The sequence below is a fragment of the Chaetodon auriga genome, chromosome 11, assembly GCF_051107435.1.
Source record: "Chaetodon auriga isolate fChaAug3 chromosome 11, fChaAug3.hap1, whole genome shotgun sequence".
NCBI classification, from domain to species: Eukaryota; Metazoa; Chordata; class Actinopteri; order Chaetodontiformes; family Chaetodontidae; genus Chaetodon; species Chaetodon auriga.
This window is the reverse complement of record NC_135084.1, coordinates 1248923-1265124: the sequence shown is the minus strand read 5'-3', so window position 1 is coordinate 1265124 and position 16202 is coordinate 1248923. Positions and strand designations below refer to the sequence as shown.

Below are 16202 nucleotides of genomic sequence, written 5' to 3'. Positions count from 1 at the left end.
AGTGCTCCTAAATCTGTAGCTTGTGAACGTGTTTAGCTTCCCTGATGCCCCTCTTCAGGTTAGCTCTGGATGAGCTGTAGGCCGCTGCGTCGCCAGATCTGAAGGCAGCATCACGTTCCTTGAGTAGGAGGCGGACCTTACTTCATCCAAGACTTACGGTTGGGGAAAGTTCTTATGTGTTTGTCGGTGGTTGTTAACACGTGTTGATGTATTCCAGAACGGAGGAGGCATATGCCTATATACATATATGCCCCATTACCTCATTTGGAAGCAGACGAGGGAAGGCATGTCAGACAAAACATCATTCAACTACATTACAATAATATGCTGTGTTTTCAGGTTGCCTCATGTGACCTTGCAAAATGTGCAATAAATCCACCTATGTGTGAAAAAACAAACAAACTGTAAATTCAGTAAATAGTATACATAACATTTTACATTATTATTACAATAATTATTACTGTAGAACTTTTCATCACAGAGTGCTTCAAAGACAAAAGCAAATAATCAATTTCCAAACCTAAACTCAACTCTAATGTTATCTTGAACCCCCAAATTGAACCCCAATTGTTTGCTGTGTGTGTGTGTGTGTGTGTGTGTGTGTGTGTGTGTGAGACTAGTCTTTACTGCTCGTAATTCTCCTCACTGAGGAGTTTGAGGAGTTCCAGTGAGCAGGTCAATGGTAAATGGACTGCATTTATATAGCACTTTTCTAGTCAGTACTTTAACAACATTAGTCATTTAGTGCATTTACCCTTTCAAACACATTCATACGATGGCTAGGCCACCAGCTCATTTCAAGCTTTTAACCATTCACATACACTCACATGCTGATGGCACAGCATTGGGGGCCATTTGGGGTTTAGTATCTTGCCTAAGGATACTCTGACATGTAGACTGCCAAGGCCAGGGACTGAACCACTGACCTTCTGATAAGTGGACAACCGCTCTACCTCCTGAGCCCCAGTTCTCTCAGAAAGTCTTCTTGGTCTGTGGAGGTGTATTTCAAATATACCTCCTGTTCCTGTTAACTGCCATTTCTTAATTACATTACAAACTGAGGAAATGACTACCTGAAAACACTTTGCTATCTCCATCAATTATTTATATTTTCAGAGTGTTAGGCAGCTGCCAAGAGGAGCCCATTGCTACTGATTGTTGGGACTTTGCCGTTGGGAATTTCTTTTACATTCTGAAGGTGTGCCTCTGCACCTTCGCAGCCAAGACTTGTAGTTTGCGGTCTGAAAATCAAATTTTCATCCTTCTCTCTGCCACTGTCCTGCTTACTGTATTCTTGGTGCAAAGCCATGGGTAATTGGAATAGGACACAAGACACAGGGAAATTGTACTGAGCTGCAAAATTACGTATTTGTACTGTGATATCATTTGCACATCTTTTTTGAACGGGACCTTCAGGCGGGGCAGATAGCTGTTTTCCTTCTCACTTACATTTGTAGAAGCGAGCAGCCACATATCCAGCAGGAGTTCCCAGAAGAACCCAGAGAACAACAGCACACGTCATCAAAGCCCCACGGTTCGCCGGAGAGAGGAACCCAAGACAGGCAAAGACTGGAGAGGGGAGAGATTACTCTGTTACAAGTTACACAAGTGAAGTTAGGATAAGCAAGGTAGATATAGAGCACCACTGATACTGGACTTCTTAGGCTGATACTAATATTGATAGCTGAAACTGATTATGAAATATTGATCGATATTGCATTTTTACTGCAGGCCTGAAAGCACAAAAGCATATATAAAACCTACCTGTTCCAACTGAACCTCCCCAGTGGTAACCGGGAACAATGGCGGTGAGCTTTACCTTCTTTTTAACGTGTGCCAAGAATTCTGCATTTTGAATTACAATATAGGTTTGACCAACATGATGGAATAAAGATTATACAGGTTGAATTCTATAATGGTGTTCCCTAAAATGGAGTGTGATTCTCAACCTCCTAATGTATTTGTGGATCATTTTGATGATCTGATTATGCTTATGTTGAAATAACAAGATTAAAAACTATGTGTATCATTATCAGACTGACATAAAAAAAAATGGAACAGATTTTAATTCCTCTTTCATTTTATTTATGGCACGACAGTTGTTAATTTGTCTATTTTGTTCATGTGTTTTCTTAATTATTGTGCTTTTGTTTTCTAATAAATTCGTATTTTTGTTTGAAATGCTGTCTTTTTGTTCTCTTGTGTGTTAATATCTTTTCTAAAATGCATTTTGGTTTTGTTGTGTTTTCTAAAATGTGTTTTTGGCTTTACTATGTTTTCTGAAATTTGCTGTTGAATTTATTGATGTTTTCTAAAATGCTGTTTTCGGTTTTGTTACCTTCAAAATTGTGACATTTTTGGTTTTAATGTGTTGTCCAAAATGTTGTGTTTAAATGTGTTAATACTTTCTAAAATTAATTTTTTTTGTGTTTTCTGAAATGTAACTTTGGCCTTGTTGTGTTTTCTAAAATGTGTGTTTGTGTTTTCTCATGTGTTACTATGTTTTCTAGAATGCTGCGGTTTTGTTTTTGTGTTTACTAATGTGTTATTATGTTTTCTAAAATGCTGTGTTTTGCACTCTGGGCCACTGTACATTTCTCAGAATAAACACATTAAACATTTTCAATAAGGATCCCATGAATTTAGTCATTAAAGAATCATGACACCAGATGCATTGCATTAGTTTTTCAAAATGCCCTTGTTGACTTCCCCTTGGCATCAACGAGTGACTCATTTAAAATGGTCACTCAGTAATGCAGATTAACCACCATGCATGACAGTTTCTTGTTATTTCTGCTGTGACGTCAGCTGCTCATTTACTGTATTTAAAATAGATCTTTGTGATTGTATCAAACAGAAAGAACGTCTGAGCAATTTGTAGACAATCACAGTAATCATTCTCATATCAAATTTGCTTTATGCAATTACTTCACTGGAATGTTAAAAGTCCCCTTTATTTGCATTCAGAACTGCGGATTTTGCTGAATTGTGCACACAATTTTACATTATAATAATGTCAGTAGACCATGCAATAGTAATTGTTTAAGTTATTATGGTATTTAAGGGTCAGCAGAACGGATGGAGCTCTTAATTGAAAGGTATCAGGAGTTAATGTGAAGTACCTGCATGGAGAGTAGTTATAGGAATTAAGTAGGTGCAAGGCAAGAAAAGAGTGCAAGTCAGTGTGCAAGCGTTTTCTCAAGTATCCATAAGGAACAATAAAGCGCTACACACATAACTGGCTGATGATCCATCATGATTACTGACTACAAGGGCATGTGTCCATCTTCCCTCTGCTCTATCATGCCATTTGTCCCATTGGACTCCAATGTTTGGTGATGTTTGAATCCCCAGATTTCAGTAATTAAACTTGCACTAAAGAACTTATATAACCAATAGAAATTACGTTCAAGATCTGTCATTGCTGACAGCACAGCATAGCTGTTTCCAGAGTGTCCTAAGGAGAGGCAGGCAAGGGCAAGTAATGAAGCAATGAGCCTACCGAGCACTGTCACCATAATTGACATCTATGACTGTTTTTTCATTCTACTAAAGAATCAGGAAGATATCAAAGACATACAAAGGGTAACAAAGGTCATAATGAAGATCTGGGTTCCAGAGCCAAGGAAAACCGACAGGAGCATTCCCTTCCTGGGAGGTCGGAAAACATCTCCATGGACCAACTTCCATCCAAACTCCTCCTGGGCATCCTCCTGGAGAAAAAAATATGATGAGAACAACACAGCTTCACCCTTAATGTTCGTCATATGCAGCTGTCACATCTTAGGGTAATGCCACGACTGCCTTGTATGATTACATTTCATGTGATGGCAAATCTGGCTTAATGGCGAAATCTCTGTCTGTTAGCTTATCCTTCAGTCTTCTTGACAACTGTTCTTCTGATTGACTTCACACTTGGTCAGTGTATTACTGAGGACCCAAGAAGGTGCAGGGTCCAGTGTAAAGTAGTTTGGATGAGCAGCTCTAAAAAGAGAAACTTCACCCTGCATGCCCAAATTGCAGTCAGTCAGTGACTACGTTATACCCAAAGCCATGTAAAGAGAGGGTTAGAATGAAGATTTTCATTTAAATAAATGTCTGTTAAAGGGACAGTGCACTTTTTTCATCCTACCTGTAGTGTAATCTATCTAGCGCAGGACATTACCAACTACAGGAGACACCGCAGTAGGGGCAGCTCTTCATCTCACATCAGTGTGCCATGAGATGAAGAGCTGAAGGTGATAGGCTGCACACCTCCAACTTATTAACGACGTACCAACACCTTTCACTGTGCCCTGCTGTTTGCAATCATGTTGTGGGCAGAATAAAATCAGATCAAGGTTGCTCACAGAATAATGGAAAAAAGCAATTATTGCATGACTTCTTTATAAAGACAAAAATAGTTTTTTTTGTTGCCCCAAGAATGAAAAAAAGAAGGTGTTGCCAAATCAACCAGGTCTGAAATCTTCTGAAATCTTAGAACTTTAACCCTCTCTCTCAATGGCATCTAACAAGGCATCAGATAATTTGAGTTTTAATGTTGATGTTTCGACAACCCTACACAGTGGATAATTCAATGTTATTAATACATAAAACAATTGTACATTTTGTTTTTGCTTGGTCTGGAACTGCTGTGTCTAGAACTGCAGGGGCTCTGTGGCCCTGTAGGTCAATGATATTGAGATAGCTGCAGGCAGGAATACCGAATGCCCTGTAATTAGCTGTTCTGAACAGGCACATTTTGAATGGGCACTGTACTAGTATAATTATAGTTAAATTAGTTAATAATCACTGTGACTACAAACCTTGAAGTATGGCAATTTTCTGACCACAGAAGCTCAAAAGTGTTCCAATCAGCAACAGAGACAGGTACGTACCACAGAGTCCATCTGATTATATCTGGCAATGTCTTTATGCAGAGTCCGAAGCATGATCATGGCTACCATTCCAGACAAGAACAACACAATCACCAATGAGTTCATTATGCTGGGAAGAAAAAACAGCAAAGCTTGATTAGTTATTGCTGTGTGACTAACTGGGCTCATTACTTACATCTTAATTAATCTTGTTTCAGTATTTTGATATGGATTGTCTCAGGTGACATGGGTCAACCTGCTGTTACTGAAAACTGCCCCTGGATGACACAGAATTCCTGTGGGAAAAAGGCCAAATATTGCCTGACTTCTTTAGTAAAACAACAATTTTTGTTATGCTTCTCCAAGAATTGTTTAACCTGCTGTACTAAATCGCACTTGCTTTTTCTGGTGGGCAGAAAAACACAAGTCTTGTCAGTAGAAGGAAGACAGGCAGAATCACCTGACAGACACTTCATACACCAGTGCTGTTTAAAATCCAGTGGAGTTTGCTCTGCCATGACTTAAAATGTGTATGCAAGATAAACAAACTGCTCAACTTAGACCATGCATCTTAAAAGGTCTCGCAAATAAGGCACTTACTGCTTCCGTAAATCTTTTCTCTTGGGTCAGTAGTTACAAGTTAGCCCCTGCACACTCTCAAACCTTGACTTGCAATCTGAGTACAACTTCAATTTGTGTCAACAACACTTACTGTTATGGAGCTTATGAACATCAGTGACAGAACATTTATGAACATGGGCGCAACCTCCAGAACAACATCTTGAAAATATTTCTTTATTCATCATGTATGTCAGTGTGCTTGTGTTTGAGTCTTACCTGAACCACTGGATGTTGGTGTGAGGCATTGACTCCAGGATGTAGTCCCATCTAGATGCCCAGCGAATATTTTTGTCTTCCTACACACACACACGCGCGCACACACACACACACACACACACACACACACACACACACACACACACACACAGAGTTCTGTCTTCAGCTGTGTTGATTGTTACAAGTCAACCACATTAGCAGGTAGCCTATATTAAAGGCCATCTGAGCCATCTGAAGGTAGCGGATACATATCTGTGTAAGTTGTATGTCTCTAATTGGAGAGATGATGTCATTGTGAAGCCATACTTAACCACGGCAGATGAGGTATTTAAATTATGTGCAACCAGCAATAGGCTGTTCCAATTAACCACAGAAACCTCTGTGCACATGAAAATGGCACATAACGGTATTTTCAGAAACAAAAGGGTGTTATTTCAAAAACATATAGATTTTTTTTGCAGTACATCAAGTTAATGGTGCAATGAAGATAGAAGACTGAACATGCAACTATTTGTTTCCAGATTGTCAGCAAATAATACTGCATGTAAAAAACCTCTAACTAAAATAACCTTTCTTAGTAAGAAATATTACAATTAATATTAATAATAATATTAACATTAACACCAATAATATTAACATTGATATTAATATTGATGTTGATATTCATAACAACAATAACAGACCAAATATTAAATTCTACATTGATTTTATTTATGCAAATCGCTATGGTATGTATCAAATAACGTGAAACGTGGTGATCATTTGATCATCAACATGCCCAGAAACATGAATTCCATTGCAAAAACAGAGACCACCTGCTCCTGGACATATATTTGAGCTGCTGTAGTCACAACTTGCCATGTCATGACCTGTGTTTAACCTGTCATAGACTCGAACATGCCCAACTATAATATATGATCATGAAAAAAGTGTCCTCAATTTGAACATTGTTTCGACCTCCACTCCAGTTCTTGACGAACACCATGACACCAATTTGTGCTGAATAAAGATGTAGAACAAAACTGAGAAAAGGCAGAGCATTAGTGTGAACAGACTACAATTGGGTGGAATGGTTTTAGCGGCAATGGCTCTCCAAAGCCCCAGGGAAAAGCTTTTCAGGAATCTACACAAAAACAAAAAGTCAGGTTTTTCACTTTCCCTCAATATCAGCATTAGTCCAGCTTCAGTAGCCTAGGTCTACTTTAGAGCCTCACAAAACATAGGCAGCATTAAACACAACAAAAGTATACTATTGCACTAACCACAAAGTTGACAGAATAAGTGTATGGGATCTTGAACACTCCTGTGTGTTTGTTTTTCAGGAACCTTGGCCCTCCAGAACAATCAGGGCTGTCATCATTAGGGTTTTCATAGCTGGATAGAGAAAGAGGGACAATGGAAATATATTTCAAATGAAAGTGAAGTCCATCAATATCCAATTTGCAGATAAAGATATGCTCAAAATTCAGGCAGAACCTATGACAACACTAAATAATATCACATAATCTTATTAATTAGTGAAATGGACCAGAGCTCCTGTAGCAGTCACAAAAAAGTGGACCAAAAGCTGGACCAAATGTAAAAATACCACACTAAGACAAAAAAAAAGCATCCATATCTTGACTAGGTTGCTCCAAAGAAGCTAAACTGTAAGTTATTACCTTTTGGGTTCAATCTTGGCAGCAACCAACCGTGCTCCGAGTTGTTCATGTTCAACAATGTGGTAATGGATAGTAATGTCCACGTGGTTAAAGATGTAAAAAGCATCCTTTTCATTAAAGTTAGACTGGAAAACAAAGCCAAGACAGAAAAGTTCAAAGCATAGATGGAATAGGAATGTGTTACAATAGTTATAGCTATGTGTAAGATATGAACCATTCAAACTTTTGCTGGTATAAAACACAGACAAAAAAAAAACAACACTGTGGCAGACACTGATGCATGCAGCTGCCAACATTTCAGCTTAAAATCCTGATGTAACAGTAGTCAGTGGCTGCCAACAGTGTCAGCATGTTACTGATCAGAGCTCACCATCTTATCATTTTTCTATACATCAGTGAATGACACGAATGAATAGCCTTTGGTGAATATGTTTAAATACAGAAGTAATGAAGATTAATGATTAATATTCTTTTGTCAGTTTTTCAGTTTCAGTTCAAAAACTGTAAACCTCCTTGTGTAGGACTGATGGAAATCAGTGTAAGGAAACATGAAGCTGGAATGACTCTTCACTTAGGCGTAGGTGGAGATGTCCACATAGAAATTTTTGTGAAAATTTAAATTATTCTGTACAGAGGTCTAAAGGTGTAAGAGGTGTAAATTGGGCTCTGTTGTTGCCCATGTGTGAACCACTCACATTGACCACACATGCATCCTTGGGTCGGCCTGCTTCTGTGACGTAACAGCCAATAGGGAAACCAGGATTACAAAACTTTTGTCCATCTTCAACATCATAGCACCAGGTTACCGGCATGTTGTCCACAATCCTACACACACAAACAAACAAACAAACAAACAAACAAACACACACACACACACACACACACACACACACACACACACACACACACACACACACAAACAAAAGCCTGTGATGGTCTCAAATACAGCCCTAAAATAGTCAGATTATTCAAAATAACAACTCCAAAATCCCAGTTTGCATGTACGGTCAGCTATCACATTTCTTTTCTGCCCATTGCCACATTTTTGAGTCAATTTTTCATCTAAAATTGAGAATGAGAAAGAATTTTAGCATAGTTTGTAGGTAAGTTAGTATATTAACAAGCAATGATAAAGTGATATGGACGCCTGGTACTGAACCTCAGCACTTTCAGGTAATGACTAAAATGTATCTGTAGAACCAAGTGTCAAAAACCCTAACCCTAACTTTCAAGTACTGAAAGCTGACATTTAATGTCTGGTCAGATTCATAATCTTGTTGATTTATTCTTTCTTCAGGCAATTCTTCATTTGAACAATTTTACCAATTTGAGACATGTATTTTATTTAGACAGAAGTTCTTGTACAGCTGGTTCTTGTGGTATTCAAAGAGCTGCAACTCCAGAAATATATTTTCATGTACTGACATAACAATTCCTGTTTGATTATAGAGGCCAACTTGGTTTACGATTTATAGATCCCCAGAATACTAATTCTGGTGCGTTTTTCATGTGTCTGCAAGCCAATGTACATGAGGTTGCATTTTCCCTCATTTTATGAAATGTGTATGTCAGTGAATCATACTCACCAGTGATGCTGATAGTTCAGTAACATGCCTTTCTTGAGGAAGTCCAGTTTGGCTTTATCTGACGGGTTGTTGGTGTCATAGGTTCGGGTACACACCTTCTGACACACTGCAGGTTTCTTAAATTCAAACTGACAGACAGGACACACAGTTAATATGTGCTTTGGCACTGTAACAACTGGGTTTTGTTTGTCTGCCATCACTGATATTAACAATGGTGCAAATGAGCTAAAAAAAAAAATGCTACACAGCCATCTTCAACCCACAAGCACAAAAAATCTATATAATCACTGCAGCTTAATGGTGGACATCCAAGATCAGTGTTACAAATACAATATCTGACCAAATGTAAATATAGTCACCTTCTGTTACTGAGTTATGGCGCTGAATAATGGCCAGAAAAGCGTTGTTGCAAATTATGAGGTCACAGGGAAGTTGACCTTTGACCTTTTGAATATAAAATGTCATAATTTTATCCTAATATTCTTTTGAGTGGACTTTCATGAGTGGATGAATTCTTGACTTATGGCCAAGAACGTGTTTTGTGAAGTGACAGTACCTTGACCTTTGACCATTAATTTTTTTTTCTTCCCATTTTCCTACTTTTTTAAATTTTTTTTTATTTTTATTTTTTTTATTATTAAAATAGACATCCTTACATCCATCCAACATTTTTGTCTCTTACATTTTTGCGTAAGAAACAAAACTAAATTCAACAGGAAACATACTGTGCCTTGAACTAGGCCTGGGCGATATATCGATTTTTTCAATTAATTCGAATTTTTTGCTGTGGACGATTTAAAAAATAAAAAACTCAAGTTTTTTCTCCTCTTGCTACGACGCGCCTTTTGCCCCCCAGGAGCTTCCGTAGCCATGTAACAGTATAAGTTCGGTTGCGCCATCGCGTTGTCTCGTGTTTGATTCTTCACAAGGAGTGAGATGAAAAATAGAAAGTGAGCGCTGCAGCGAGCAAAGAAATTGTCGATAAAACAGGGAACGTCAGCTCGCCAGTATGGCAGTTTTTTGGATTTTGTAAGTCGGACCGTAGTGAGACCAATGTGGTCTGTAAAGTATGCAAGACCGTCGTCCCCACCAAGACCGTTTAAGACCACAAACTTGTTTAACCACCTTAGCTGTGCTCACCCTTTGGAGCGCAGCTGTATTCGCCAACATCCAGTAACATCTTCTACCGCAGCACCACCGCACAAGCAGCAGGCCACCATGCAGAGGTGCTCTGCTTCAGTGCCTTATGACAAATCATCTAAAAGGCACAAAGACATAACGGAAGCAGTGGCATATCATATAGGTAAAGACATGCTCCCGCCGAGCACTGTGGAGAAGCCAGGTTATAAAAATCTCTTACACGTGCTTGACTCTGTCATTTGTACTTATTGTCTTCTTTAAAAAGTAGGAAAAAAATCGGAAAAAATCGTAAATCGAGTTTTTTGTGAAAAAATCTGAGATTTTATTTTTAGGCCATATCGCCCAGCCCTACCTTGAACAAATACAGAATAAAATATACAACCTCTACAAACACATACTGAATATAAGTTACATATAAAATAGAATTAAAATGTAGCACAAATGTAGAAAAAATCTGTAGCTTTGAACTAAGAGGTTTTCCTATTTACTTTACTACAAAATTTGACCTAACTGGCAACATATACTCAATCCAGTTATTTCAGAATCTCTTAAATTTATCCAATTTGCCAAAGAAAGTCATCTTCTTCATTAAATAAATATCATGTACTACATCAACCCTGTCTTCAAACTTAGGTACCTCTGTCTTGAGCCATTTCCTAGTGATAGAATTCTTTTCTTTTTTTTAACTTGCAACTAACATTATCCTGAACATAACACTGCTCAAAAACACTTAAATCATGATGATCATGATGACCAAATTAATTAGTTGAAAATCTTTACTGATGTACATTGTATAATTTGTTGAGAACAAAATGATGTAACAACGGTCAATGGAAACCATAATCTTCAACCCATTCAGGGCAGGATTCAAAATCACAACGAAAATCAAAGTAAAAAATTGAAATCACAGGCTTATCCAACTTGCATGAATTTCATCATGGCAACTCATAATGTGACTCAGTACTGTGTATGGCCCATGCGTGTCTGTATGCACTACCAATAACGTCTGGGCATGTTCCTGATGAGTCGATGAGTAGTGTCCTGAGGGATCTCCTCTCAGACCTGGATCAGGGCATCGGTGAGCTCTTGGACAGTCTGTGGCAGTACTTGGCAGCGTCGGCTGCACCGAAACAGAACATCCCACAGGTGCTCAATTGGATTTAGTTCAGGGTAATGTGAAGGTCAGTCAATAGCATCAATGCCTTCGTCATCCAGGAACTACCTACACACTCTGGCGACAAGAGGTCGGGCATTGTCCTGCACCAGGAGGAACGCATGCACCGGCATAAGGTCTGACAATCGCTCTGGGGATTTCATCCCGATACCTAACAGCAGTCAGGGTAACATTGGCTATGACGTGGAGGTCTGTGCGACCCTCCAAGGATATGCCTCCCCAGACCATCACTGACCCACCACCAAACCGGTCATGCTGGATGATGTTACAGGCAGCATAACATTCACCACAGCAATTCCAGACTCTCTGTAGCTGTCACATGTGGTCAGTGTAAACCTGCTCTCATCTGTGAAGAGAATGGGGCGCCAGTGGGGGACCTGCCAATTCTGGTGTTCTCTGGTGAATACCAATCAAGCTGCACGGTGCTGGGCTGTGGGAACAGGTCCCACTAGAGGATGTCGAGCCCTCATGCCACCCTCATGGAATCTGTTTCTGACAGATTGGTCAGAAACATGCACACCAGTAGCATACTGGAGGTCATTTTATAGGGCTCTGGTAGAGCTCCTCCTGTTCCTCCTCACACAAAGGAGCAGATACCGGTCCTGCTGCTGGGTTGATGCTCTTCTATGGCCCTGACCGGCTCACCTTGTGTAACAGATGGTCTTCTGGTCTCAATGCTCTTGAGACTGTGCTGGGAGACACAGCAAACCTTATGACCGTATTGATGTGTCATCCTGGAGGCGCTGGACTACCTGTGCAACCTGACTGGGATGCAGGTACTGCCTCATGCTACCAGTAGTGACAAGGACACTAACAGAACTCAAAACTAGAGAAGAATCAGTCAGGAAGGGTAAGGAGAGAGCAACTGTCTGTTGCCACCACATGCAAAACCACTCCCTTTTGGGGGGTTGTGGTGCTTTGCCTCTCTATTACACCCGTTGTCGCTTTATTTGCACCAAAGCAGGTGTAACTGAGTTACAATCACTTGTGCTTCCTAAATGGACAGATTGATATCCCTGAAGGTTAACTGACTTGGTGTTATGTTGTGATGATTAAGTGTTCCCTTTTTTGAGCAGTGTGTATTTGTATCCAAACCTTGTGATTCCTGTATTCACTTTTCCCAAATAAAGCACATTAAATGTAAGTGGAGCGTTCACCTTTAATATTTTCTCCACACAGTTCTTTACCTCCAGCCAGTATGGGATAATACCCGGGCAACCCCCAAACAATGGACATGATCTACTTTGTTTGCACCACACAATCTCAAGCATCTTGTATCTCGGTATTTTTTTTTGTGCTGGTGTTAAAAAAAAAAAAAAAAACTTTTGATATTTTTCCAACTTGTTTTCTTAAATTATTATCTCCTATTATTTCCTGATGTGCTGAGTTAAGTCTATCGTCTCATTTCCTGTTTCTGGTTGCTGTGTTAGTAGTAGCATACATCTGTTGCTCTCGCTCGTCTAAGTTTAAATCGCTCTGTCTTTTATTATCCTCTATTTAAACTAACATTAGTACAGCTAAAGCACTCATGAGTCTCTCTTTTTAGCGACCACTTCTTTTCTCTGCTAGCTACACCAGTTAAACTTAGCAGCGATGGCTTCTCTCTCTCCCTCTCACTCTCCAGCTTTCTCCGGCTCCGCACCATGGAAACCAAATCATTAGCTGTAGTTAGTCAGGCCCCTGTAGTCGGTGTGGACTGACCCAGGGTAGCTCCTCAACAGCTCCCGAGCAGCTAGGAAACCAGGGAGGCTGGGTGACTGTTCGAGAGAAGCATAGTCCCAAGCTGAAACCCACGGTTCACCGTCAACCACTTCATGTTTCGAAGAGGTTCTCCCCACCCCTGAGAAACCAACTCTGATTATTGGCAGCTTGGGGCCAGAGTGGGCGATGGTGAATCATATTTGAAACTGCGGGCTCAGGATAAGCGGAAATACAGTAAGATTGTTATTCACAACTGGTTACGCCAATCGAAGGTCACCAAATGTGAAATCGGTGTGTACATATGCAAAGACAATGTCGGACTCCATGGTTTTCTCTGTGCCCCTGCCAAATCTGACCAGTGATGACATTTTTAGCTGCACGTCATCATTCAATCGTTGGCTGTCGAGGTGGTGTCCGGCAAACAATGTGGGCTCAATTGATAATTAGCAGACTTTCTGGGGAGGACCTGGTCTGATTACGAGGGACAGCATCCATCCGACTTTGGACGGAGCAGCTCTCATCTCTGAACCAAACCCATGACAACTAAGAGTTGAGATGAGGAGGCAGAGCTGCAGTCCTACTTCTGTGTGCTTCCATTAGAGCAGTTACCCACCCAATACTCCATAGAAACTGTCTGCCCGCTGACCATGTAGACTAATTAAACCAAAAGTACACAAAAGAGAAGTTAACCATAAAAACCTAATAAAAATTACAACAACCACTGCAATAGTACCAGACAGGAGAATTAAATGTGGACATCAGATCTCTGTCCTCTAAAGCTGTACTAGTAAATGAGTTAAAATCAGACCATAATATTGATTTACTGTCTGACTTTTTGTTAGCCTAAATGAAGCTACTCCTCCCAGCCATATTAATACTTACATTTCTCGAGGCAGTGGCCGAGAAGGTGGAGTTGCAGCCATTTTGACTCAAGCCTATTAGTCAATCCTAAACCTCAACTCAATCATAACTCATCTGAAAGCCTTGTTCTTAGTCTTACACATCAAACCTGGAAAACAGCGCAGACAGTTTTAATTGTTATAGTGTACCACTCTCCTGGTCCTTATTCCAAATTTTTATCTGAGTTCTCTGAGTTTCTATCAGGTTAAGTCCTTAAAACAGGCAAATTATTGTAGGTGATTTTAATGTTAATGTCAACACTGATAATGACAGCATTAGTACTGCGCTTATCTCATTATTAGACTCAGTTGGCTTCCATCACAATGTATATGAACCTACTCACTGATTTAACTACGCTCTCGACCTTGTTCTGACATATGGCATTGAAATTGAACTCTCAATAGTTTCCTCACAGAATCCTCCTTTATTGGACCATCAATTAATCACTTTGAATTGATACTACCAGACCCTCCGCCGGTAGATTCCTGTCTGATAGTGCTGTCACGAAATGTAAGGATATGATCCCATTAGCATTTAATTCAATGCCATGTCTCAATACAACAGAGGACTCCTATACTAACTTTTGTCCCTCCCAAATTGACTACCTGGTTGATAGTGCTACAGGTTCATTGCGTATGACACTTGACTCAATTGCCCCTCTAAAAAAGAAGATTAAAAAACAGAGGAGGTTAGCTCCATGGTATACCCCCCCAAACAAGCAAATGAAAGCAAAATTCTTGAAAAGCAGAAAGGAAATGGCGTTCCACCAATTTGGAAGAATTTCGTTTCACCTGGTAAGACAGTCTTAAAACATACAGGAAAGCCCTCCAGAGACTAGGGCAGCTTATCGCTCTTCACTAATAGAGGAAAATAACAACCATCCCAGGTTTCTCTTCAGCACTATAGCCAGGGTGAGAGAGTCATAATTCCTCCATAATTCCTACTATTAGAGACAGAATTCATCACCTCCTGCCCTAAACAGGTACTGATTTATTTCCAAGCACAGAAACCATAGAAATTCTTATTAAAGCTGTCAGAATTTTAGACCATTTTTCACTTGTCGACCTTCACCAACTAATTTCAATAATTTCATCATCAAAGTCATTTTAGACCCATTCCCAATCTAAGTTGCTAATCAGCTTTGTGACTTTTTACACAACAATAGTTTATTTGAGGATTTCCAGTTTTGATTTAGAGTGCATCATAACACAGAGACAGCACTGGTTAAAGTTACAAATGACCTTATAATGGCATCAAATAAAGGACTTGTCTGTGGTCTGTAGCAGTCTTATTAGACCTTAGTGCTGCATTCAACTGGAACACTTCATTGGCATTCGGGGAACTGCACTAAGCTGGTTTAAATCCTACTTTCCAGATCGCTCTCAGTTTGTACATGCTAATGATGACTCCTCTGTGCACGCTAGAGCCAGCTAGGGAGCTCTGCAGGGTTCTGTGCTTAGACCAATTCTATTCACCCTATAGTATGCTTCCTTTATGGAACATTATTAGGAACCACTCAATAAATTTTCACTGCTAAGCCAGCCATCAGTTAACTAGACTACAAGCATGTCTTCAGGACTTAAAGACCTGATGACCTGCATTTTTTTGTTGCTAAACTTGGACAAAACTGAAAGGAGAAAGAAGAACAAAACTGAAGTTATAGTACTTGGCCCTAAACACCTTGAAAACTCACTTTCTGATGATATAGCAGTTCTGAATGGCATTTTGCTGGCCTCCAGCACCATCTGGCATCAGGGAGTTATCTTTGATCAGGATATATTCTTTAACTCCCATGTAAAACAAATTTCAAGGACTGCCATTTTCATCTATGTAACATTGCAAAAAATCAGGCACATTCTGTCTCAAAACGATGCAGAAAAACTAGTCCATGCATTCACAAATTCCAGGTTGGATTATTGCAATGCCTTACTATCAGGCTGCCCAAATTTGTAGGTAAATATTGTCCAGTTGCTCCAGAACACTCTTCCAAACACATGGTCTGACAAAAATGAGGAAGAGAGATCATATTTCTCCAATATTAGCCACTTTGCACTGGCTCCCTGTAAAATTCAGAATAGAATTTTAGAGGTTTAAAACTTTCCTTTTTGACAAAGCATATACTGGCTGGCTGGCTCAGGCTTGCCTTGGACCAACCCTTAGTTATGCTGCTATAGGATTTGACTGTCGGGGGACTTCCAAAGATACACCGAGCTCCTCTGTTCTTCTCTCCCTGCACGCTTTCATGTCCAACCAAGGCATGTTACTAACTTATCTCAGAAGGTTGGTGGTTCGATCCCTGGCCTTGGTAGTCCACATGCCGAAGTATCCTTGGGCAAGATACTGAACC

At 39.8% G+C, this 16202-nt stretch overlaps 1 protein-coding gene across 2 annotated transcripts in view; it reads right to left on the bottom strand.

The window, feature by feature from the left end:
* LOC143328404 (transmembrane 9 superfamily member 2-like) overlaps positions 1-16202 on the bottom strand; it is a 41049-nt gene that overhangs the window by 11404 nt on the left and 13443 nt on the right. For both annotated transcript variants that reach the window (XM_076743523.1, XM_076743524.1), the window contains exons 4-11: positions 8941-9068; positions 8050-8179; positions 7355-7479; positions 6956-7067; positions 5694-5773; positions 4878-4986; positions 3581-3713; positions 1450-1569 (exon numbers count right to left, since the gene is read on the bottom strand). In XM_076743523.1, the coding sequence (XP_076599638.1) occupies positions 1450-1569; positions 3581-3713; positions 4878-4986; positions 5694-5773; positions 6956-7067; positions 7355-7479; positions 8050-8179; positions 8941-9068 (937 nt within the window). The remainder of the gene's footprint in view (positions 1-1449; positions 1570-3580; positions 3714-4877; positions 4987-5693; positions 5774-6955; positions 7068-7354; positions 7480-8049; positions 8180-8940; positions 9069-16202) is intronic.